This window comes from Mchenga conophoros, linkage group LG23 (assembly GCF_057382185.1).
Source record: "Mchenga conophoros isolate Kocher_MC1m ecotype Shallow Benthic linkage group LG23, M_conophoros_male_GT1.1, whole genome shotgun sequence".
In the NCBI taxonomy this organism is placed as follows: Eukaryota; Metazoa; Chordata; class Actinopteri; order Cichliformes; family Cichlidae; genus Mchenga; species Mchenga conophoros.
Window position 1 is genome coordinate 10,382,249 of NC_140547.1, and position 23,435 is coordinate 10,405,683.

A 23,435-nucleotide genomic window follows, 5' to 3' on the forward strand; every position below is an offset into this window, starting at 1 on the left:
AATCACTCACTACACAGATTTTAAACTTGTATTGTGTAAGTCTGCAGGGCATGTGCCTCCCTACCTCACCTCTTTATTATTTTCTCTGCTCTGCAGCACTTTTATCAAGCAGCTGTTTTTAAATGTGCTGTGAATTAATCTGACTTGAAATCAGCCTGTGTGTTGGGGTTGATCAGTTTATGAGGACACAAATCACACTGCACGAGTGCTTTAAAGACCTGGATCACCTCTCATTTCTACAAAAGAGGATTAGGAATGCTAAAAAAAAAAAAAAAAAAAAAACTTTTTCACCATTCTTAAATAATAAAATAAGAAATACACCTTTTTCCAGTGGTCTCAGATAAAACTAAGCTTATCATATTTGGCCCTACAAATCTTAGAAATATGATGCCTGTGAGGACTCCTGGAGCTGTTTCTGACCAGGATAGGTCTTTCTATGCGCATATTAAACAAATATGCAGGACTGGTTTCTTTCTTTCTAACAACTTCCTGTTTTTGCACTCGCTGCCTCTCCTCCATCCTCACTGATGCATCTTTAAATTTGTCTTCTCTCTTTTTCTCCTCATCTCTGTGCTCCCCTTCTTGGGCCTCGTTTCCTGTTAAAAGGGACTTCTTCATCCCCACTGTTGCCAGGTGTTGATATCGTGCAATCGTTCCACTTAGCAGCTTGAAGCTGTGTATTGGTGCTAATCAATGACTATAGAAAAGATGGCGAACCTGGCTGCACTTCCTCCCATTGTACAAAAATGAAGCCCGCTTGAAGGAGCTGCCATGTTGCACTTTTGGAGCCCGAGTCTGCACGGTTGTGACTTGAGGTAGAGCATCAGCATCATTCACCCACTGGACATGACTGTTAACACGCCTCCCTACACTTTTTTCGTAGCCCGGCTGCTCCGGTCCATCTGCTGATGGGTTTACAGTGACTCGTTAAATACAACCACATCACTATTATGAAAAAGACACAACTTATCATCTCATAGCTCTACAAGTTTTCTACAGTCAACGGTGAATATAAAGGAATGACCATGACTTCAGAGTGGAACTCACTGGCACACAATCAAACTTTTACGAGACCTTGCTCTTTAACAGAAGGCTTAAGTTTAATTGAGTTTAATGTCAGCAGTGATTGATTTAAACGCAGATCAATTTCACTGATTTTCACAATAAAACACTGCATACACTGTGTGAAAGGGACATTTATTTTGAAAGACAATCATTGCAGTTAGTGTTTCAATGCACAAATGATTTGTGTGTGTGTGTGTGTGTGTGTGTGTGTGTGTGTGTGTCTGAGATTATCAGTACATTTTTTTCAGCTCTCATGATTTCCAGCTCATTGATTGGTTGGATATTAAAAAATTGTCTGCAGGCACAAAGAAGAAAATCTGAAGAAAACAAACAAACTAAAGCTGAAAATCATTTCCTGGGTAAAAAAAAGATAAATTTAAAGCTTTGCGAATAAAAGTTAAAAGCTAAATGTTCACTGTAAAGATAAAATATCAGAAGGATTTGATTTTAACTTCATCTGTTTGTTCTTCAGTCGCTCCTCTGGGTGGGACGAACACAGCGGACTGTTCCTTTAACGGTTGATCAGCTCCATGCTGATTGGGTAGAGACGGGCGGCAAGCAGCTCGTACCAAACGTCACGTTTGAAGATTTATTTGTAAAAATGTTAAATTAAATAAATAAATTACCGATGAAATGTTTTGACTTTCAAAAATCAGTCAGAGAGAAAATCCATTGGTTCTCGAAGGACTACACTTCCCAGAGTGCACTGCAGCAGGCCAGCCAATCAGCTGGTAGCAGTCTGACCCACAATTCTCTGCACGGTGTGAGAAACACCCGAGGGAGGGGGTCAAAGGTCAAACTGATCACAGACTGTATTGAGACATGGCTTCTGAGGCTAGTGGGTAGTGTAGTACTTGAAGCACACCAAGGAAGAACGGGGGAAGATCTGTGCTGAGGTCAAAGCAGGAAATGCAACTGGACCAGAACCTTCAGGACAGGAAGTTGAACGACCGTCGTCAGGGAAACCAGAGACACTACATCTCCGGTTTCCCTGACAATCTTCTGAAGATTATCGGGAACGAAACACCACTACTTAATCAAACGCTTACAGTCCTGTGACCTCTGTGTGCTTTACTGTAACTGAGGGACAGGAACATTCCCACTGAGATAATCAGGTAATCATCACAAGGTCTGTCTTAAATCACCGCTGAGGTTAAAGGTCAGACGAGTCACGGAGTGGAGCACATCCACAAGCTAACCAACTCTCATCCTAACATCAGACAGACCCAATCAGAGATGTGAACAGCTGGTTTTACAACTACAATAAAAAAAAAAGGCTGTTTGTTTACTTCAGTGTCCGTGACCCGAGTTTGATTACTGTTCGTTACCCTGATGATGCCGATGGTAAACAGGAGGTGGAGCTTAAGTTAATACATTTTCATTTATATAGCACCAAATCACACCAGTCGCCCTTAGGCGCTTTAATGACACCAGCCTTACTGATGTCACCTGAACGTTGAAGTTATGTCGGATATCTGTCACAGCCTCACACTCTTTGTCGCTGACAGAATCAACCTTTGGATCTCGTGCTTGAATCTTCAAATGTTCTCTGACTGACCCGCGTCCACCATCACACCGGACTGCTTAACGAGCACACCTCAGAGACACAGTGAAGTCACCCTGATGGCGATGATAACGATGGCGTTAGTAATCACAAACTTGTTGTCGTTCTGAGAGGCTCATGGTCTCATTTACTTGCACAGCCCAGGATCAGATGATGGAGACATGACCAGGTGTTTATACGACCTGCATTAAAATGCAATAAAACTGCCTCCACTGAGGGGGCGTCGGTTCATTTTCCCCGCAGTGTATAAGCTGATCCAGTCGCCGTTTTACCTATGCCACGCCCCCTAAATCGCCTAGTTTTCAGTGTGTTCACGTAGCTCTTATATTTACAAGGTTTCCCTGCTTTACCTGGAGCAAGTGCAAGACTCCATTTGCAAAAACAGGAAGATTACCTCGCAGAAAAGGAGAGCAGATTGTCTGATTGACTCGTTAGTCCTTTGGTCTTATAATGTCTTCGTTTGTAAGCTCACGAGTTTAGAGATAAACCCCACCTAGCGTGTTTCCTGTGAGGTAAAAATCTAATTGGCGGCTCTGACAACAGCGAGTCATTGTCGGGTCGGTCTCCTCCACCCTGCAGGAGAACCTCGAGATAAGCTTAAAACGAAGAGGCAAGTGGGGGGAGGGGCTAAACAGAGAATAGTAAATCATAAGACACTGACACAACCTAACTGAACAGACACATCGTGCCAGCGTCACGCTTCTTTGATAAAAATCTTTCTTGTCGTTCGCTTCTTTATAAAACACTGATTCATTTTAACCTCCGTGCCTCGCCCAAGCCATTGTGTTTACTTGTCACATGGTTTTTCAACTTTCTGTCATGCTACGTGTTAATGTTTGCTCTTAGGTGAGATGAAGGTGCTGATCCAGCAGGTGAGAAAATGTCGTCACACAGGTGAGAGAAAGTGTTTCTAACTGAGCATGCTCACAGCCAGCCTCCTCATCACGCTGGTCTGGGTGCAACCGTGGCAAAGGGGAAGGGGGTGGGGCTTCGACCTCAGAACTCGACCTTGCAGGCAGGGAAGGTTTCCTCCTGCATGGCGACGGTGCTGTTGCTGCCCAGCACGGTGACTGACAGCTCCCGCTGCCTGTCGTGGGTCTCCTGGTACCACTCGTGCATCGCCAGCGAATCAAACGTTGGGATCAGCGTCACCTGAGAAAAGCCCGGAGAAACACCAATCACAGAGCAGCTCGTGAGCAGATGGGAAGGTGAAGAAAGTGTCACAAACCTGGATGTCCGGCCAGCTGCTCTTCCCCTCCAGCAGTGCATCCAGGATGCTCCTCATCGCCGCCTCCTTCACCGGGTCGTCTCCACTCACAATGTAATATGAGGAGCGGAGGCGCCTGAAGAAGTCCAAGTCCACAGTGGTGGAGGCAGTCCCGGACGGCAGGTAGGCCAGATCCACATAGACCGCAGAACCCTCAGACCCGGAGGAACCCGAAGCTCTGGAACCTGGATCCAAAAGAAGAAACAAAAAGAACCATGATCATAAACCAGGGTTTTATGATCTGCTATCTTTATTTAACTCTGAGTGAGGCAGTTTGTGACAAGCACAATAAATCAGTGGCCATGCTTTTTGATTTCCTGATTAAGCCTCAGTGACTTCATGCAGCAGGTCACTGCGTGGGTTATAATCTGAAGGCATACCTGAGGATTGAGGTTTTGCAGCTCCGATTCTAGATCCACCCAGTGAACTCCGGGATGAGGGCTTGGCATCGAGGCTGGACGCCATCTTTAAGGACCCTGTGGAGCTGCCGACCTTCGACCTTCCATTCTGGGCCACTGTGCTCCCTGACGACATTCTCTGCAGCGGTTTCTTTGTCTTTCCGGCTGAGCTCTTCTTGTCAGGCTCTGAGTCAGCCATACAGGCTCCAGGCTGCGGCGGTAGAGGAGGGAGGTCCTTGACCGGCGCTGGCGGTGGGTCGTGCTGCCCTGCCCTGTGGGTAAAGTGTGATGTAGGATGTTCCTGTGGTTGGGTGGGTGGAAAGAACCCGCTGGAATCATCTTCAGAATCAATGTCGGCTGTGATGGAAGGACAGTCCTCTGTGCTGGGGGGGATATCAGAATCAGTGGTGGTGGGCAGGGTGCCGCTTACTGATGTGGGCGGAGTCTCCTGACTGTAGGCTGAGGCGTGGTCGCTGCTGCTCGCATCCTGAGAGTGGTTGTTGTTATCAGAGACGTCTGGAGACGTTCCCGTGGCGAGGCTGGGGCTCACGTGCTGCTGATGGTTCTCCGAGGTTCTGGGATGCTGGAACTCACATGGGGAAACCAAGCAGAGGTCGACGTCGTGAAGAACATCCGAGATGACCTCTGACATCCCATGGATGTGGTCCTCTGATCTGTTTCCACAGCACCCGTTATGGGCAGACCTCAAGGCTATCCCAGCACTGGAGTCCAAGTCAATAACGTGGCCGTTGGCGCAGACTTTGGGGGAGGCAGCAGGGGGGGGCAGAACCTGCTCTAAAGACACTGAAAGTGATTCATCAACCTCTGTAGAGTGAGGTGAGCCAACCTCAGCCGGCATGGAGGTCATGGTTGGGGAGGAGTCCGGCATGATGTCCTTAAAAGGACTGAGGGTCAGAAGGCTGGACGGTTTATCTTGAGAGGATGTGGAGTTTTCCAGACCTTCAGGCAGGGAGCTGAGGTCAGAGGTCCTACATGAACTTCCCTGATTGTAGTCCTCAAAGCCTAGACTAGACCCTCTTGCCTCGAGGCCACTGTCCTCGCCCAAGCCACGAATGTCCTCTTCGAGGGACTGGTAGAAAGGGGTATGTCCAGCACTGTTTGGGGCAGAATCTGCAGGAGAGACCAGCTCCAGGGTCTTTTCCTCCATGCAGACATCGGGTCCATTTTTCAAGGATCTGTCCACTGGCTCATATGTGGTCTGGGTGAGGTCAAAGTTCACACTAAGATCACCTTTTGGAGTTTTAGCGACCAGTGAGGAGGCAGTGACCATATCATGATCAGTCTCTGAGCAGCGAAACTTCTCTGGACTCTCTACTGCGGAAGTCGGGTTCCCGTTGGACTTTACTTCGTCAGGATTCAACCCCCTGGACTTTGCACTTTTACCACTATTCCCATTCTCATCTTCCAATCGAAGTCTTTCAAATTCAGCCGTCATGTCCTCAGGTGTGGACACCTTAGAGCGAGCCACCTCCTTCTGGGTCTCCTGCTCCTTTGACACCGGTTTGCCTTTCGTCCCTTTGTTCAAAGTATCTTTCTTGGGAAGAGTCCCATCCTTCTTCAGAGTGCTGGTCTTCCCAGACGGTTTTCTTATTTCTGCACTTGCTGTTGAAGCTGCACTTGTGGCTTTCTTCACTTCTTTAATGGCTGGCTTTGCTGCCTTCTTCTCATCGCTCTTCACGTCCCTCTTCACGTCTTTTTTTGGTTCAGATTTTAAGTCTTTCCTTGGCTTCATACTTGGGATTTCTTTCTTTGTTGCTTCTTTCTTTTTCTCTCCACTCTCTTCCTTCTTGTCTTTCTTCTTCACTTCCTTCTTCTCTTCTTTTAAAACCTCTTTCTTTGGAATGAGCTTTTCAGCAGATTTCGCTGGCTTCGATTTAGCCTCTGGTTCCTTTGTTTTGGGCTTTTCTTCGGCATCCTTTCTGTCTTTAGGTACAGAGTCAGCTGCTACCCTAGGCTTGGTTTTCATCTCTTGTTTTTTGGCATCCACTCGTCCAAGTTTGTCTTTCTGTAAGGCACTACTGGGTCTGAAGTCCTTAGACTGGGACTTAAGGCTTTCTCGACTGTCTGCTCGTTTTGGTTGCTTTTCGATTTTGGATGTTTCCAGGTCCTTCAAACACACTGCTGGTAGTTTCAGGAAATCCAGATGTTTGAGTTTCTCAAGTCCATCCAGAATTTTGGTCTGAGGCGTGCACCCTGGGAAGAGCACACGGATGATTTTCTCCTGAGGGCTGGACGGGTGCCAGACCAACAAAGCACAAATGGAAACAAGGCACGGCAGTGGAAGATCTGAGCCCTTCACATTCGATCCATTGTTTGGCCAAGTCTGCATCAAAGCTTCGAGCTCTTTGCTACCGCTGACCGGATTCAGAGTGTAAAGCTCCAGACGACCAACTCCCATCTTTTGGAACAAGATCACGGGTTCTATGCTAGGTCCGTTAGGCCGGTTCAGGGGTTCTGGTCTGATCGCCAGTCTCTGCAGGTGCTGCAGAGCAACTGTTGCCTGATCGCAGCTCCGCAGCTCGCTTGGATCTTCCTGGATGAACTTCAGCCTGTCGGGAACATTGAGAAAGACCACCCCGATCTCAGGGGAGATGAGGTTTTTCATCCAGTCCTCTTCGGGATGGGATCCGGCAGCCTCGTCGTCCTGCTCGGAAACTTTTCTCAGCAGCAGACTGTTCACGCCCGGCAGATTGTCCACTCCGATGTGTGTCAACAGTACAGCGTCAATCCTGTCCAAGTGTCGAACCAGTTTCCAAAAGCTGGAGCGTGAGTCAGAGCCGCCGTTCACCAAGACATTAAAACCGTTAACAGCGAAGAAGGCAGAGTCACCCCTCCCGCCAGGGAAGATGTAGCAGCAAGGTCGAGACAGCTTCAGGAAGCCCACGGTGCTTGGGGGCTCCAGTAGGTCGAAGGGAGACTCGGGCTCCAGAGACTCCAAAAGGTACTCTACGAACTCTTGCAAACCCTCCATCTCGGGCAGGACTGGGGGAGGGTTGATCCGAATGTTTATGAAGTCTTGCAGATTGTGTTTCTCCAGTGCCGGCTCCTTCCAAAGGCCAGAGTCTGGACAGCTGAGGGTGAGGCTAGGCTTCACCGCTGGGCCTGCCGAGCTCAGCAGTTCACCGACCTGTCGACACAGAGTCAAGCAACTCGAACATCAGCAAGCACTTAAACATGCTGTGTAAACAAAACCAACAAAGACACAGTTTGCTTACCTCCTCGTCAGAAAAAATCTGGATGAGGTTGCTGAGGGAGAAGCAGCCTTTCTGCAGTACAATGTCGCCGCTGCCCTCAACACACTGACCGGCGAGAATCAGCAGTTTGCGGCGCGATGGATTGCAGACAAGCCGCCGCACCTGAAACAGGAAATGCATCATCGGTGCAGCTCAGAGGAAATAAAAACATACTCAGACACACACCTAGCAAACCGAGCCAGGAGGTATTCTCAGATATACAGGAGATCAGCTGATCTCCGTGTACGCGAGAGCCCGCCAACAGCTGAGAAAACATCTGTAAAGGTTCACGTCTGACTCACCTCTGAGGAAACAAACTCTGAGCCTGGATTCACCACGACTTGCGTGTCCAGGACGTCCCCGCTGTGCTGGAGAGTCCGCTGACCTGAAACACACAAACAGGACAAACGAGTGTCAGGGGGAGATCTTCCCTCAGGTTTGCCCTCATTCCTGCTCACTCTCCTGTTCTCTCCATGAGTGCTGCAGCTGCTCATTCATTGGCGGGACATCGCTCAAGACCACATCCACCCACCACACTGCCTGCCAGGTTCCACTGAAAATACATCCATTGAAACTAAAGCTCATCATCTGTGTGCATGCGTGTCTGTCTGTCTGGGTGCGTGTGTGTGCGCACGTATAATAATAATAATAATAATAATAATAATAATAATAATAATGGATTGCATTTATATAGCATTTTTCGGGGCCCTCAAAGCGCTGTACAATTCCACTATTCATTCACTCTCACATTCATACACTGGTGGAGGCAAGCTACAGTTGTAGCCACAGCTGCCCTGGGGCAGACTGACAGAAGCGAGGCTGCCATATCGCACCATCGGCCCCTCTGGCCATCACCAGTAGGCGGTAGGTGAAGTGTCTTGCCCAAGGACACAACGAGGGACTCGAACCGGCAACCTTTCGGTTACAAGACGAACTGCCAACTCTTTGAGCCACAATCGTCTGTATGTCTTTGGGCGGCTCAGCAGAGTCTCAGCTGACTGTGTTTGTGTTTGGATGGAACAACCAATTATCTGTCTCTGTTTAAAGCCCCTCAGACTGATGACTTCACTCCGTCCTGTTGGATCAACTGTGCCACAGTCTGATTTACCCTCTGTCCGTGTTGTTGCCTTTAAGTCGCTGACCTGTCCCAGGTCAACTTTCCTCTTAGGTGAGGCAGAGGGTAAACGCCTGGGCCATCAGCTGTTAGTCTTTCAGATGCACTGAAATGCCTCAGAGGAGCTGAGCAGAATTTGAGGAGCCTTCAACTCCTCAGTTTAGACCATGTGTTAAGATTGGGAGGGTCAAATTAAAGGAAAACACAGCAAAGTTATAAAATGTCAACTTTAAACCCTCAAAACTGATGATGATGATGTTCATCTTCTTCATCATTATTATGACCACCAAATTTTGACGACACTCAACCTCCCCATCACCGCTTTGCTCTGGACTCCCCGTCAGAGAGCTGCCCCTCACCTTGCCTTCATATTCATCATCTCTGTGTCACGGTGAGTGTCAGGAAGCTCGGCATCACGCATCACAGTGGACGGCAAGCTCAGTTTGGATACCCCATCAGTAAGGTCACAAGAAGTACCGTCTATCTGTGGTTATCTCAAATTGATTCTGAGGTCCACGTATCTGTGTCTATGTGTTAGCCCTGTGACAGACTGGCCACCTGTTCAGGGTGTACCCTGCCTCTTGCCCTAAGACATCTGGGATAGGCTCCAGCCCCCGCAACCCAAAAAAAAGAATAGGAGGAAGAGAATGGATGGATGGATCTTTGTTTATCCATGTTAGCAGGACCTGTCAGTGACAAGGATATCTCCCAGTCACAGGTGATATGTGACTGGTTCTCGATCGTTTCAGAACAAAACACGTGGAACATTCTGTAACCAGCATCCACAGAAACCTGTTCATTCTGAAGAAAACTCCACTCGGATCCTTCAGTGAATGAAGCTGGAAGAACGTCTGCAGAGGAAATTGGCAACTGCTGCACGTGAAACTGCATCGCTCAGACTGAGACGGTCAGGTGTTTTTAAACTGTTATGACCTGAGATGGACCCACATCCCACCCCGAACATTAATAATTTAAACTCAGCAACTAATGTCTGATCACTGTCCCGTTACAGAGCTTCCTGTGAGCTGACGGTGAGGTTTTCCCACTTTAACGTTTCAGCTAAAAGGGAACGAAAACATGAAGTACGGTTTCTTTCAGAGGTTCAGGGAACACACACACACACAGTCTGACACTTGTGCGAACCTTCATCCGTTTGGTCACCCTCACAATCCTGCACACATCTAAAAGTCCTTGTGATTTTCTTTCAGACTCCAGGTCATGTGACACAAGCGGCCGTGTTTGAGGACTCGCGGTTCTTCACGCCTCCTGCAGAGTCCTGAGCTGCTGACAGTTTCTGTAAAGCTGTCCTTGCCACCTCAGTCTGAGGTCCTGTTTACAAAAAAACAGAAGCGCTGCCTCACGCCATCAGCTTGTGGCCATGAGCACAAGTCACAGGACAAAACTGCTTTTCATTTGATCTAAAACACCCCATCACAGTGTGCCATCATCCTGCTGAACAGAAATTAATGATGCTATTGATAAAGGCATCAGCGGGACTTTCCTCTGCTGATCGAAAGCATTTCATGCATTTTAAAATCCTCCGAGGCCGCCAGGCTCAGCATCAGAGAACACATCAAACGTGGAGGTCCACAGGGTACTGGCTTAAGAGGCCCGGGTACAAATCCACCCCGAGTGTCTGACCACTCCTCTTTCCTCCAATCAATCCCAATACAGGCTTACCTCGCACTTCTTCTGACAGGAAGGCTGAATGTCTCGACACAAAGAGCTTCAGCTGTTGATCCAGAACGGAGACGTCCAGATCCACCGCCCAGCAGCGCACACCTGGACATTAATAAGAAACAAAAAAGGGCTGAACATTTTCATTTTAATGACATTATCTTACATGGCTGCTGTGAGGTTACTGTACTAACAGGCCATCCAGGAAATCTGAGCTCCAGTTAATAAGTTAATAAGGGCTATTAAAGGATTTTGATTGGCTATCACTAATTAGCAGGTAACTAAGTCTGTACAGAGTCCACGAAGCAGTGGGTGAAATCACCGAGGTTACATCTTTCATATAGAGCTTGTTGTTGGCGTGCTATGGCTGTGAAACCTCAGATATCAGCCGCACATCACTGTCAGATAGACCATTTCTACTGCAAACAGGAAGTCAGTGATATTTAGTAACACAACTTCCTCTTTTTGTGCGAGTGGACAGAGAGTGAGTTTATACACGCACACTCATCATAAAACAGCTGTAATAAACAGGCTGAGAGACAAGTGTGTGTGTGTGGACTGTGATCAGTCTAAAGGTTAGACAGTGAATCAGCTCAGCGTGTTTCAGAACTCAAAACTCTTTCAGATGAATCAGAGATCGCATTAATCATATTGAACAGATATCAAATTGTCCTCCTGATAGTTGCTCTGTTCGTTTTCTGTGAACCTACTTTTACAGAAAGTCCGGAAAATTAAGAAACACAATTGCCCACTTCCGGCGAGACGCATTTTCAAAAAATAAAATAATGACTCAGTAGTATGGATTTTATTTTTTCGGATAAAATCCGGAAATAAAAAGCTTAGACCTCGTCACAGAGCTCAGTGTGAATCAGTCTCAGTTTCTGAGAGTCTCTAAAGTGACCCGAAAAAGAAACCTGCACACTGGACTCGTTAAACAGCTGCACCCGAACCGGAAAAGGTTTCATAAATGTCAAATAAAACGAGGTGCTAGTTACTCTTTACAATTATGTTCAAAGTTTCTCTGCATCAGCTTCAAAGCGATAAAGTCTCTAAAACTTCGGACCGGGCACAGCTCATTCTAACAACAGCAGCCTCCCGGACTTTTATTGTGAAGGGCTGTGGGGACCTCCGGCCCCGCAGCTCTATTCTCCTGAACTTCCAGAACTCACCTGTTTCTATTTGCTGCAGTACCCGCTCCAGCAGCTCCGCGGGTCGCAGCGTTCCCACCACCACTAGGACCGAGTGATCCGCCGCAGTCCGGGAGGCGCCGGCAGGAGAGCCGGGAGGAGAGCCGGGACCGCCGCCCCGCTCCGCCGCCATCATGGCATGGACTGTCCACCGCTAACGTCACAGCATCCTCAGCCACAGCCCCACCCCGCCGCTGCTAGAGGCGGGATAATGATTTAAATGGCACATCAGTCGGCCAAAGAGAATGGACAGCCATGTAGCTGTCCAATCAGAAGTCAGAGCTGTTTTCAGGGGCAGCTCGGGAAAAACGAGTTTTATAGTTTCGTAAACCAAAGAATAAAGATCAAAACGTCGAATAGTCTTCACCAAACTGAAGCCTGCTCAGAAAAGTAAACTCTTAAAGTATAAGGACACGTTTCTGCGGATTAAAATTAACTTTCGACTTTAGTGAAAAAAACTTTAACCCTTGTGTGGTGTTCGTATTTTTGTTACTCAGCCAGTGTTCATGGGTCTGGTGGACCCGCTAGAGTTTTGGCTTTCCAAATTAACACTATCAAAAATTTTATGTTAAATTACTCAACAGATGTTTACTTCATCCCAATTACAAGACATATGAACAGCAAACATGGTTAATTTTTTCCCTTTACCTTTGTTAGATCACATTTATGAATTAATGTGCTTCTCGTTTTTCTTTTATATAAAATGTTATAAATAAATCAGTTATAATCAAGTGGAGTGAGTGGAAAGACACAACACATTTACACGTGAAAAAATAATTAATTGTTTAATTTTTCTTTTGAAAAAAACTGAACACGGGTCTCACAGACCCGAACACCATACAAGGGTTAAGAGCTGGATCATCAGATTGGTAATTTTAAATTGTTCTTTAAGTTGACCCTGAGAAACCCAAACGGGATCGCGAACCATACAGGTAAAACTACAGTAAAATCATTTCAGTGATTTATAAAAAAAATACCATCTATTAGACAGCCGTCATGTTTTTACGCAGTAAACCACGTGGTGTTCCTTCTTCGGTGGTATTTCCCACACTCCATCGGGCCCCTGAAGGCAGCTGCTTTCGTGTCCTACAACATGGCGGCCCCGGAGCCCAGCCGCTGCTGTTTCTTCGTGCAGAAGAAGAAGCGTTTCTGTAAGATGGTGGCGGGAAAAGGCAGAAAGTACTGCGGGGAGCACGCGACCATGGTGAGTTCACGGATACAGTCACTTGCTCAGGTGTGATCTGGCTCCAGGTGGACCGGTCAGGAACAAGAAGGGGCCATCCCCAAAGTATGCCCACAAAGTCGCAAAGATGAAAGTGTCCAAAGTGTGTCGGTCTGCTGAAGCATGATGAGTTCCTTTCACTGGAACTAAGGGGTGGAACCCGACTCCTGGAAAACACCCCACACTCTAAAACCCCCTCCCCCAAACTTTACGCTTGGTACAGTGAAGTCAGACAAGTACCGTTGTCCTGGCAACCACAAACCTACTCTCATCCATCGGAGACGCGTGATTGGTCACTCCAGAGAACACGTCTCCATGGCTCTAGAGTCCAGTGGCACATGCTTTGCTATTTGTTTGGTGATGTAAGGCTTGGATGCAGCTGGTTGCCATGGAAACCCATTCCACGCATTGTTCTTAAGATAATCTGAAGGCCACGTGAAGTTTGGACGTCTGTAAAGGTTGACTCTGCAGAAAGTCTGTGAACTCTGTGCACCATGATCCTCAGCATCCTCTGAGTCCGGTCTGTGATTTGCATGGCCGACCACTTCATGGCTGAGTTGTTGTCGTTCCCAGTCGTTTCCACTTGGTTATAATCCCACTAACAACTGGCTGTGGATATCGCAAAGACACTTCTAGCGTCCTATCACAGCACGACGCTGGAGCTCACTCAGCTCCCGAGAGCGAGCCATTCTTTGCAAATGTGTATAGAAGCAGTCTCCATGCCCAGATGCTGATTTTATACACCCGTGGACATGGAAGTGATGGAACACCTGAATTCAAGGATTTGGACGGGGGAGTGATTACAATATAGTCTTAATATCTCACTGTCTGGAATGAAGTCGGATATCTTATTACAGATCAAACCACAGATCATGATGAGGTGTGCACTACATTAATGTAATGCATGCACACACAGAATGAAGATCTCTTTATTCAGACTATACTGTACACCTGTATATACGGCACACGTGTGGACATACCATAGGAATCATATAGCTTGCAATGGCATGATGATGATCACAAGGTTATGCCTGAAGAGTCTGCGGTGGCTCAGTGCAGGTGAGCCGTTTGTAGCTGCTAGAGTTGGATCATTTGAAGCTGCATGAAGAAATCTGATGCATTCATTTATTTGCAGGCTCAGTGCTCGTGATTGTGAGGTAATGGGGTTCTGTATGAGGTTTAACAGCACGGGTCAGTCTGCGCTCTGGACTCACTGCTGCAGATGTCTTTGTGGGGATTTGGCACTGGGCTTGCCACCGTACTAGAATACAATGGTCGATACCATGGAGAAGACTTTGATCCTATCCTGCAACAATAGAAGTGATGAAGAAGAAGTCGTAATTTTTTCTTAATTTTTCCAGATCCGAACTTGCCATGGACACACTGGACAACGTCCTGAAAAAAACTCACCGTGGAAAGCTACGAGTATACATGAAGCGATGACGAGTTCATCCAGATTTCAGAAATCAGTGGGGTGGTCTGAGCTCACATCTGAGCAGGCAGACTGACCCGTGCTGCAGATATCAGCGAGTTTGAGAAGATCAATGATGTCGATCAGCTGTGATGTCATGAGCCTGTGATGTGTTTCCTGTTTCCAGGAGGAGGACGGGGGTGGCAGCAGGAGGATCGTCTGTCCTCTGGACCCCAAACAGTGAGTGACAACACATCAGTCATCAATCAGGTCATTGATCGGCTGACAGGAAGCTCATCACTGGTAGCTATTGATCCTACTCTGCTTGTTTATGTGTTTCAGCACCGTGAGTGAAGACAAACTCCAGAAACACTTGAAGAAATGCAACTCCAGAGAGAAAGCCAAACCGGTGAGACGCTATTGATCCATCAGTTGATCAGCGATTGCGTGTTTATCCAAGTGTTTCCACAGAGATGAACGTTTGATCTCCTGCAGGTTTACTTTGTCCAAAACATCAACGCTGGATCAGCTGATGGAGATGAGACGCTTCGACAGGTAACGACTCACCTGCCCCGTGGCTATTTAACACGGAGTCTCAGCTTACAGAAAGCTGATTCGTGGTTATACGTTGGTGTTTTGTGGTCGAATGCTGATTGATCAAAGAAGAACTGGTAAAGTAAAACATCTGCAGACGCTTTGATTCACAGTGCCTCATCCAGGCAGACATTCACTGATCTCTAAAGACCAACAGCAGCTCGATTCACACACACACACTGTCAGGAAACAGTTTGTTTCACAGCAGAGGAAGCACCGAGAATGGACAGCAGCGTCTACACACACAATCACACACTTCTTCATTACGCACAAACCAGCACAGTAAATACTATAATAACCACTGATGACAGTGATGGTGACATCATGTTAGTGACATCATAATGGTGATGTGTTACAGGTGAGTCTGTCTGAGCTCAGCAGGACTGAGTTGGAAACTCTGGTGGATAAACTGAAGACAGCGTTCAAAGGTGAGCTGCTGAGATCCGGTGATCAGTGATGGCTGAAGTACTCACAATCTCACACGACTGCTTCAGTTTGGCTGATGTGACACAAAACATCACAAAACTGACAGTCTTTTCACTGAGTAGGTTAGGATTGGGATTAGATTCAGTTTATATTTAAACTGGGTGTAAATTAAGTTTAGGTCAGGGTTAAGTCAGCTTTAATTTGGGTTCAGATCAGCTTTAGTTTTGATTTATTTGGGGTTAGGTCTCGTTTTGGTTTAGTTTCAGGTTAAGGTTTAGTTTGAATTTAGGTCAGTTTTAGTTTTGGTTCAGGTCATGTTTAGTTCGGGTTTAATTTGGGTTAGGGTTAAGTGTGACTCATAAAGTTTTTGGACATTTTGTAAATCCGCGGATGTTCTCCTGGTGTCCCTGCTGTTGTTGTAGGACTGCAGTGCGATCTAGAGGACAGCGTCCAGTCTCACCCCGCCCTCCACGACGAGCTCCACAACCCAAAGAATGGAGACTCCGCCCACAAACACCTGAAGCAGCAGGTAGACTAGGTGACAGCACCATTAGTCTGTGTATTCATCTCATTTCCATGCTGAAGAATTAAACTGAGAAGTAAAACTAATCTCCGTCTGACCTGCCGGGTGTGCTCAGTCTTCCATCTTAGGTCACATGGAGGAGCTGGGGCTGCTGGGAAGGGGGCGGTGCTTTGTGGAGTTCGGAGCGGGTCGAGGGAAGCTGTCCCACTGGATCCACGAGGCCCTGAAGACTTGCGAGCATCTGAAGACCTGTGAAGACCTGCAGCTGCTGCTGGTGGAGCGCTGCAGCACCCGGTTCAAGGTACAGCCCTGATTCTGAAATTCACTTCACCCTAAACTCAAACCCAAACCCCCGACAACCCAAGTACCTTCAGAACCCCGCCTGCTCACCTGCTGCTTTCCATATTTTCATTTCTGGCTTTAAAATAAAAGTGGAAGCGTCGCTGTCGCATGTCGGCGTTCCTCCGATTCACACCTCACACACTGATGGTGTGTTCATCTTTTATGTAGAGACTGTGATCAAGACTGAAAGCAGCTGATCAGTTTGATTGATTGATAGGTGAAACAGGTGCGTTCTGTTGCAGGTGGACGGGAAACATCAGGATGCTGGAGTTCAGTTTGAGAGGCTGCAGGTGGACATTCAGCATCTGGATCTAAGTAAGACAGGAACATATGGACACTGTGGTGCTCTGACCTCTCCTGACCTGTTTCTGTGATGCTTTCAGGTAAAGTCCCTCTGCTCTGCGAGAAGAAACTGCCTCTGGTCGGAGTTGGTAAACACCTGTGTGGAGCGGCGACAGGTGAGAACAGCCAAAAAACTGTCAGCTCTGATTGGTGGTAAGCAACATCCGGCTCATAATTCCACAGTAACTGCTGCTCTACGCTGGTTCCTGCAAGCTCCATCCTGCTCTCTGATGGCAGTACACCTCCACCTGTGCTGAAGCATGATGGGTTTGGTTTTACCTGGCAGGGCAAAACCTGGAGATCAGTTTATGTTTTTCTCAGAACTTCAGCTGAAGTACACCAACATCCACCTGGAAACTAGCATTTCTGTAGTACTTGTCTAGTCTCATCATATTCTGGTTCCATTCTCAGATCTGGCTCTGCGCTGTTTGCTGGAAACTGCAGGACAGTCGGAGGAAGAAGAACCGCCCCATAAACGCCTCAGACCATCAGAGCCAAGGTCAGGAGGGGGTCTTGGATCAGCACCAACAGGTTGTGGTCCTGGCCCAGTGCTGGGCCTGACAGTGGCACTGTGCTGCCACCATCGCTGTGATTGGCGTCACTACGTCGGGCAGCAGTTCTTTCTGCAGAGAGGACTCGGGGCGCGGGAGTTCTCTGCTTTCTGTCGGATGTCCAGTTGGGCCACGTGTGGACTCAGACCGACCAATCAGAGAGGAGATGGCGAAGAGCACGAACCAGCAGAAGAGACAGACGCTGTGAATGGGTAAATATTTGACCTCTGCCCCTGAAACCTGTCACCGATGGCTGTATGGACCCAGCCCGAAGTAGAAAGTTTCTGTAGTTCAGAAAAAAAAATCAGATTTACTCAATGAAGATTTGTAGAAGTCTTCGTTCCTCTGGTTTTATTTTAGAGCAGCTTTGCATGATCCACAGTTAAGAATAATCCCTCTTTACTGATTCACATCAGCACCTTCAAACACCACATCGAGCAGCTTGTGCTGGGCTTTAAGGAGGTTTAACCAACCTATCAGCACAAGTCAGCAGCATGTCAGTGTTTTATGTTCAGAATCAGCTGCAGAGACAAAGTGAAGGACAGGAGAGTGGATTTATTTCAGTTCACACATGTGATCCATAGATTCATGAAGCAGCTGGAAATCCTTTTTCTAAATATTTATTAGCTCTATTCAGTGTAAGGTCTGTGACGAGCTGATGTCAGCGTGTCACACAGGCTAAACACGGAGGACTGACACTGCACATACTCTGATCTCATCAGTGAACAAGTGATGAACATGAAAATCAAGCTTCGGAGCAGGAGGGTCTACAGGAAGAGAAGGAGGGGCTATAGGATGAGATGGCGGGCCTACAGGAAGAAAAGGAGGGTCTACAGGAGGAGAAGGAGGGGCTAGAGTTTAATGTTCCTAGTGTATAATAATCAGGACTGTCTGCATGTTTACACTGAACTAACACACTGTTTGTGTGTCTGTGTGTGCACGTCTGTGCGTGACAGGTTTCTGTCGGCTTCTGAACGTGAGCAGCTCGGCCGTCTATGCAAACAGCTGATCGACCACGGCAGGTGTCACTTCCTGCAGATGAAAGGATTCAGCAGCAAACTGATTCGTTACATCAGCAGTGATATCACGCTGGAGAACGTCCTGCTGACCGCTGTACCCCTCACCCCCCACTCCTCCTGATTGTTTGATTGTAAGCTGCAATTTTGAGTTTTAAGTTACAGGAAGTCAGACTGAACATGCTCAGGTGTTTTCTGTTTATATTAAAGTGTTTTTTTCCTCATGTACATAAAACGTTTGCAGTCTTCCAACAAGCGACACTGAGCATGCTCACTAAAATCTGCCTGTCACATGGCACAATCATATATTATTCTATAGCTGGAAAACTTCTGGAGTTTGATTCGTCCTGCTTGTCCACTTAAAGTCTTTCAAAATAAAAACACAAGTGTGGCTTTGTGGAAGTGTCTTCAAGAGGGAGAAGCTCAGAAGAAGAAAAAAGACATGGGGCCGTATTTCATGCTGAGGATTCGTCATTGGACTCACCATCGGACTCTGAAACATTCAAAGAGAAAATCGTGTCAGCTGAAACCAACAAAACATTCAAATGATGTCGGGTTGTTCCTCGTATACGGTGCCATTTCAGCCCCAAAGACAGAAATGAGGGTTTGATATAAACACGGGCCAAATATTCTGTATGCCTCCATTATTTTAGCCTAAACTGAGTCAGTGATCTGAGTTCTTGAAATCCAGACAAGCCCAACTTAGAATATTCTACACCACATTTTTGTATGAAAACACTTTTAATGATTAAAGTCTTTGTGTCGTGTCCCTGAATTGTTATGGAGATCCCTCTGAAAGGGTCCCCTGATTGGTCCTCTGGGACAGTTTCCCTCAATTACAGTGTAAACATGTTGAAAAACCTTGGTGTGGTCTACACGTGAGTAATAATGGCTGATTTAAGCATGAAATGTCCTGCTTGTTAATTTTTCTCACAGTAAAAGGTTATGCATAGTTTTAATGAAAGCATGAGTTGTGGGCTGCAATCTCTAAAACATTCTTTATATTCTAAACATGTCAGGCAGCAACAAAACTATTCAAAACTAAATGTTAATTATGATAAATTCAAAATGAACTGACATTTTTTTTATGTTGTGCTTTATATATAATTTATATAAAAATGTAAAGGGTAGAAATAATAAGCTTAGTGGCTGGTTGGGTTTTGCAGCTGTGCAGTGATACAACTAATGTAAAACTAGGAAAATATGAATTTATCATCAAATATTTATCCAGCCATCCTTTTATCCTTTTCAGGGTTGTGAGGGGGTTTGAGCCTATTCCAGCTAACATAAGGCGAGAGACAGGGTATGGCCTGGACAGGTGGTCAGTCTGTCGCAGGGCTAACACAGAGACGAACAACTGTTCACATTCATTCACACCTATGGGCAGTTTCCAATTAACCTAACCCCACTAACTGCATGTCTTTGTACTGTGAGAGGAAGCCAGAGTTCCCGGAGAGAACCCACGCAAGGAACAGTGCTAACCACCGTGCCCCCATGCTGCCCCAAATAGCTATGTAAATTTAAAGTTATACGTGTGCTGTTGGTATCAAACCCAAAAGCTGATACTGGTGAGCACCTTCAGTTTAACCTGCAGACACTGTGAGAGAGTCACTTCATAAATCCATAAAATTTAAATTCAGGTTTATACATCCAGCTTCTAAAGCTCTTTTAGATGTATTTTTTTTAAATGGTGAATTAAGGATGGTAAACACCTTAATTCACCATCTGATCTGATCGATCTAATGAAACTCTGTTGGGTATGGGGCGAGGTTCTCATTGGTTGTGTACAGGGCAGGGTTCTCTGTTTTTTCACAGTGAACTAAATAAATTTTTTTCTATGTATGTTTATGGTTAACTGAAGTGAGTAAATTTAATTAAAAAAAACAGGTCAAATTTAATTCAACTTCCTTTTTAATCATAAAAATGTGAAGTGGAATGACTTGATCATTCCAACACTTCTTCAAACAGATTTACAGAGTAAGCAGGAACATTTCAGCTCTTAGAAAATGTAAATACAAAAGTGACGCCACATTTACAACGCTTATAAACCCCACTTCTGGAACAGGAAGTGCATATCCTGAGCTAGTCCAGTGTATTATTCTAGTATTAAGTAGCTGTTGTTCACGTGAAATGCTGAAGTGTGACTTTTTTCCCCGTTCTCACCCTGAAATGGTGCCGAATGCTAGGAACAACGTAGTGGTTATTGTTGACATCACTCTTTAATAACCTGAGGTCAGAGGGGGTCAGTTGGGGTTTAGCTTCCTGTTTGTTGACGTCGTCGAGGGTCACTGCCCCCATGAGGTGTTTGGCACACACACAGGTTAGCGTGTTAGCGCACGCAGGTCAGTGAGCATGCTCAGTACTAACGGTTGACGCAGTGCACGTTGAGCACGGCGTACGCTCTCTTTCGGGCCTCCTGGATGTACATGAGCATGAACTCTTTCCCGAACATCTCCCTGTCATCTTCCTCCTCTTCCTCCTCAGCCACCGCCTTCCTGCTCGGCAGCGTCACGTCCAGAGTCAGGGGGTTATCCCGGAAGTTCACAAACCTGCTCCGAGGAAGCGAAGAAGTGAGTGATGCCAGACAGACGGAGGGCAGGTGCGTGAGGATGGCCAGACTCACCTGAGGCTGGACATGCCCTCCATGAGCGGTGGAATGTCTCTCAGCCTGTTGCTGCTGAGCACCAGCGTGTCCAGGCTCCTCATTCTGGCGATGTTCTCCGGAAGCTTCTCCAGCTCGTTCCTCTGCAGCCACAGAGTGTGTAGCACCTCCATTCTGAGGAAAAACACATGATCACTGGCTGTTGACAGAAAGGCGGTTGAGTGTTAAGTCAAATTTTGTAAAATTTCTAAAGTCTTAGTTTAAACTATAGGATCAAAGACATTCCTTTGTCTGACCACCTCTCCAGCCAATTTGGTGCTGGGGGAGGCTGACGTGGGTTTTATTGTAGATACATCGTATCTGAAGGTTCTGTTTGATGTTTGGTAAGCTTTCTGCTTTTATGATCCTTTTGGTGAGCAGGAGGTCACAAGTTCTTGCACACGTGCTTACACGTGCACACACATACACACAGTGCCTTGTCTGTTAGAACCATTGGGGGGTTTTACGGTGGGAGGTGCTTGTGCTGTGATGTATATTGTAACAGTTTGTCAATAAATAGCTGCGAGGAGAGCTGCTCTTTGAAGGAGTTGGTCTGGAGACAGGTGAGGAGCATTTAGCTTCACACCCTGGTTCTGACCAAGCCTTTCCTCGTTAGCGAGTAAAAGACCGGTTGAAGATGTTCTGTCTTGTTTTTCGTTCTTCATGAGGAATAAGTCTCTAAACTAGCAGTGCCTGTGGAAACACAGACTCAACATGGAGCTTAGGCCATGTCCCAGCTCCTACCTGTGTATGTCTTCAGGTAAGTGATGCAGGCAGTTTCCTCCCATGTCGAGCCACTCGAGCGCCGGCAGGGCGAGCAGGCAAGCAGGCAGGCAGCTGAAGTCGTTCATGGAAAGATCAACATGCTGCAGCCGCGACAGCGTCCCGAGCTGAAGGTCAGAGAGAGAAGCACACCTGAGCTCAGACTGGACCAGAACCAGGCCTTACTTTTCAGGTGTACGGTAACGAGGCATAGGTTCAGGCACTCACCTGGTCTGGTAGCTCATTTAGGTCCCGGTTCATTGCCAGCTCCAGCCTCTCCAGGCTCTCACACCCGCTCAGCTCTGCCGGGACAAACGGGATTCTGTTGTAGCTCAGCAGCAGCTCTCTGAGCCGGGTCAGCTTTCCTGAGACCAAAACCAGGTGAGGTCACAGCACACAGAACCAGAAAACGTGGCTCACAGGCAGATTAAATCGAGGTGAGCTCACCGATCTGTTTGGGGATCTCAGCGACTCCGTTCCGGGACAGATCGAGCACCAGAAGGTTCTGGAAGCTAGAGATGAAGTGAGGGATCTTCAGTAGTCCGGTCCGGTGGATCTGCCACTCCTGGACCTGACTGAGCTGGATCAGGCAGCCTGGCAGAACCTGGAAACCAGAGCAGCGAGCTCACAATGCGCTGAAGTGACAGTTCAGTGTGCTTCCTGCGAGGGGGGCATTACCTTCCACTCCTCCTGCTCGATCCGGAGGACCAGCCGGCCGTCCTCAGTCTCCAGCTTCTGCTTTAGCCGGGCCAGCGCCGCTCGGTCTTCCCAAAGCCCGACTCCAAGTCTGGACCAAAATCACCAAGTGATGAAACCTCTTCGGTCTGACTTGGGACATCACTTCAGTTACCTTTTTTTCCAAACTTTATTATTTCGTTTTATTTTCTCGTCATGTTTTTGTCTTTAATGTGTTTGATCTTTATGACTTTATTTTTTACACTTTTTTGTTTTAAATAATTTGTTTCCCCCAGTCTTCTCCTTGACTGGCTGAAACATTCTGTCCTGATACAGTTTGACTGATGCAGAGATTCAACATGGCTGCTTTCAGACAAGACTGTATGTAAGAGATGGACATAACCACTGGGTTCATCCCCCCTCTGAAACTGACTCATCTTTTTTCAGGTTCACCAAATTTTCATTTACTCTATGGTAGAAACACTGCGAGAGAAACAGGAAGTGGATGGGACTAGAGGTCCCAACACTGAAGATGAACCAGTTCAAAGGATTATGGGTAATTTTTATAAGGTTCATAGAGCAGTTTTTGGAGATCCCCACTTTGACCAGCAAGCACTGTATACCAACAGAAAGTGTGCTCAAGTGACTGGGTGTGGTCTGACCTGCCTGTGGCCCCGCCCCTCGTGGTCCTCCTCTTGTGCTCCTCCTCATGCTCCTCCCTCCTCCTCCTGATCCTGGTCTCCCACAGTGCTTTGATGGAGCTCACCGAGCTGCATGCTACCACCACGCCCACCATCATCACCACTTCCTGTCAGCCTTGTGATGTTACAGCACACAGGTGGACATGTAGGATAACCTATCTGAGCTGTAGCCCATCCCCACGCTGACCATCTTGTGACACTGATTATTGATCTCCAGCAGAAATCATGTTTCAGATCAATTTACTGACCATTAATTAAAAACCCATCAAATTCACTCTGCTCAAACATCAAAAACAACCAGAGACAGTTTCCAGCTACTGAAGCAGAGAAGTTTCAGTCCTGCAGTAGGAGCAGTACCAGTACAAACAGCAGTATTAGTACTGTAGCATTATATGAAGTATTACCTGCTGTAGTACACGGATATTACTCGTCACCTTGTGGCCGAGCTGCAGCTCTCCTCCATGCTGCGTCCTGTCTGCTGAAATCTGACCTCGGCTCTCCTCGATAATTATAGCCTTCAGGTGACACATCACATGACAGATTACAGACATGCGGTCATATGACCGGCTGTTACTGCATCTGAGAGACCCACACTAAAAATACCATCAGCTGATCGGGACCAGAGCTGCAGGTTACTGAGGGTTACCCCCCACCCCCTTTCCCCAACATAGGCTCTCACACACACACACACACACACACACAC

The 23,435-nt window shown here is 47.0% G+C and overlaps 3 protein-coding genes across 6 annotated transcripts; 1 reads left to right on the forward strand and 2 right to left on the reverse strand.

Moving 5' to 3' along the window:
• Window positions 1-1,178: 1,178 nt before the first annotated feature.
• Window positions 1,179-11,693, reverse strand: map1sa (microtubule-associated protein 1Sa). Its single transcript, XM_085265940.1, has 7 exons — window positions 11,509-11,693; window positions 10,343-10,444; window positions 7,851-7,933; window positions 7,531-7,671; window positions 4,277-7,442; window positions 3,858-4,081; window positions 1,179-3,781 (listed from the first exon to the last, which is right to left on the reverse strand). Exons 1-7 carry the CDS (start codon window positions 11,660-11,662, stop codon window positions 3,626-3,628), a joined length of 4,026 nt encoding a protein of 1,341 aa, XP_085122066.1. The 5' UTR covers window positions 11,663-11,693; the 3' UTR covers window positions 1,179-3,625.
• Window positions 11,694-12,571: 878 nt separating this feature from the next.
• On the forward strand, window positions 12,572-21,219 carry trmt13 (tRNA methyltransferase 13). 2 transcript variants are annotated; one of them, XM_085265943.1, is made up of 12 exons: window positions 12,572-12,730; window positions 14,347-14,399; window positions 14,502-14,568; window positions 14,655-14,714; window positions 15,112-15,181; window positions 15,602-15,708; window positions 15,818-16,003; window positions 16,287-16,359; window positions 16,428-16,502; window positions 16,798-17,149; window positions 17,894-18,087; window positions 20,438-21,219. In XM_085265943.1, exons 1-11 carry the CDS (start codon window positions 12,620-12,622, stop codon window positions 18,075-18,077), a joined length of 1,338 nt encoding a protein of 445 aa, XP_085122069.1. In that variant the 5' UTR covers window positions 12,572-12,619; the 3' UTR covers window positions 18,078-18,087; window positions 20,438-21,219. The 2 variants fall into 2 exon arrangements, with proteins under 2 accessions (XP_085122069.1, XP_085122068.1); XM_085265942.1 differs by lacking the exon at window positions 20,438-21,219 and having other exon boundaries at window positions 17,894-18,093.
• lrrc39 (leucine rich repeat containing 39) lies at window positions 18,306-23,363 on the reverse strand. Of its 3 annotated transcripts, XM_085265945.1 has the most exons (9): window positions 23,137-23,363; window positions 22,694-22,847; window positions 22,035-22,143; window positions 21,804-21,960; window positions 21,585-21,721; window positions 21,339-21,484; window positions 20,577-20,729; window positions 20,321-20,502; window positions 18,306-18,446 (listed from the first exon to the last, which is right to left on the reverse strand). In XM_085265945.1, exons 2-9 carry the CDS (start codon window positions 22,828-22,830, stop codon window positions 18,409-18,411), a joined length of 1,059 nt encoding a protein of 352 aa, XP_085122071.1. In that variant the 5' UTR covers window positions 22,831-22,847; window positions 23,137-23,363; the 3' UTR covers window positions 18,306-18,408. The 3 variants fall into 3 exon arrangements, 2 of the variants coding, with proteins under 2 accessions (XP_085122071.1, XP_085122070.1); XM_085265944.1 differs by having other exon boundaries at window positions 22,694-23,363; XR_014890867.1 differs by having other exon boundaries at window positions 18,311-18,446; window positions 20,181-20,502; window positions 22,694-23,363.
• Between the last annotated feature and the right edge of the window lie 72 nt (window positions 23,364-23,435).

Coding starts and splice junctions, on each gene's coding strand:
- map1sa (XM_085265940.1), bottom strand. CDS start 11,662: ATGATGGCGGCGGAGCGGGGCGGCGGTCCCGGCTCTCCTCCCGGCTCT. Junction 7,934..10,342: donor CCTGTCAGAAGAAGTGCGAG/GTAAGCCTGTAT, acceptor TGTGTGTTTCAG/GTCAGCGGACTCTCCAGCAC. Junction 3,782..3,857: donor GCAGCTGGCCGGACATCCAG/GTTTGTGACACT, acceptor GGCTTTTCTCAG/GTGACGCTGATCCCAACGTT.
- trmt13 (XM_085265943.1), top strand. CDS start 12,620: ATGGCGGCCCCGGAGCCCAGCCGCTGCTGTTTCTTCGTGCAGAAGAAG. Junction 15,182..15,601: donor ACTGAAGACAGCGTTCAAAG/GTGAGCTGCTGA, acceptor CTGTTGTTGTAG/GACTGCAGTGCGATCTAGAG. Junction 17,150..17,893: donor GAGACAGACGCTGTGAATGG/GTAAATATTTGA, acceptor TGTGCGTGACAG/GTTTCTGTCGGCTTCTGAAC.
- lrrc39 (XM_085265945.1), bottom strand. CDS start 22,830: ATGATGGTGGGCGTGGTGGTAGCATGCAGCTCGGTGAGCTCCATCAAA. Junction 21,722..21,803: donor TGAGATCCCCAAACAGATCG/GTGAGCTCACCT, acceptor TTTTGGTCTCAG/GAAAGCTGACCCGGCTCAGA. Junction 18,447..20,320: donor CAACGTGCACTGCGTCAACC/GTTAGTACTGAG, acceptor TGAATGTTTCAG/AGTCCGATGGTGAGTCCAAT.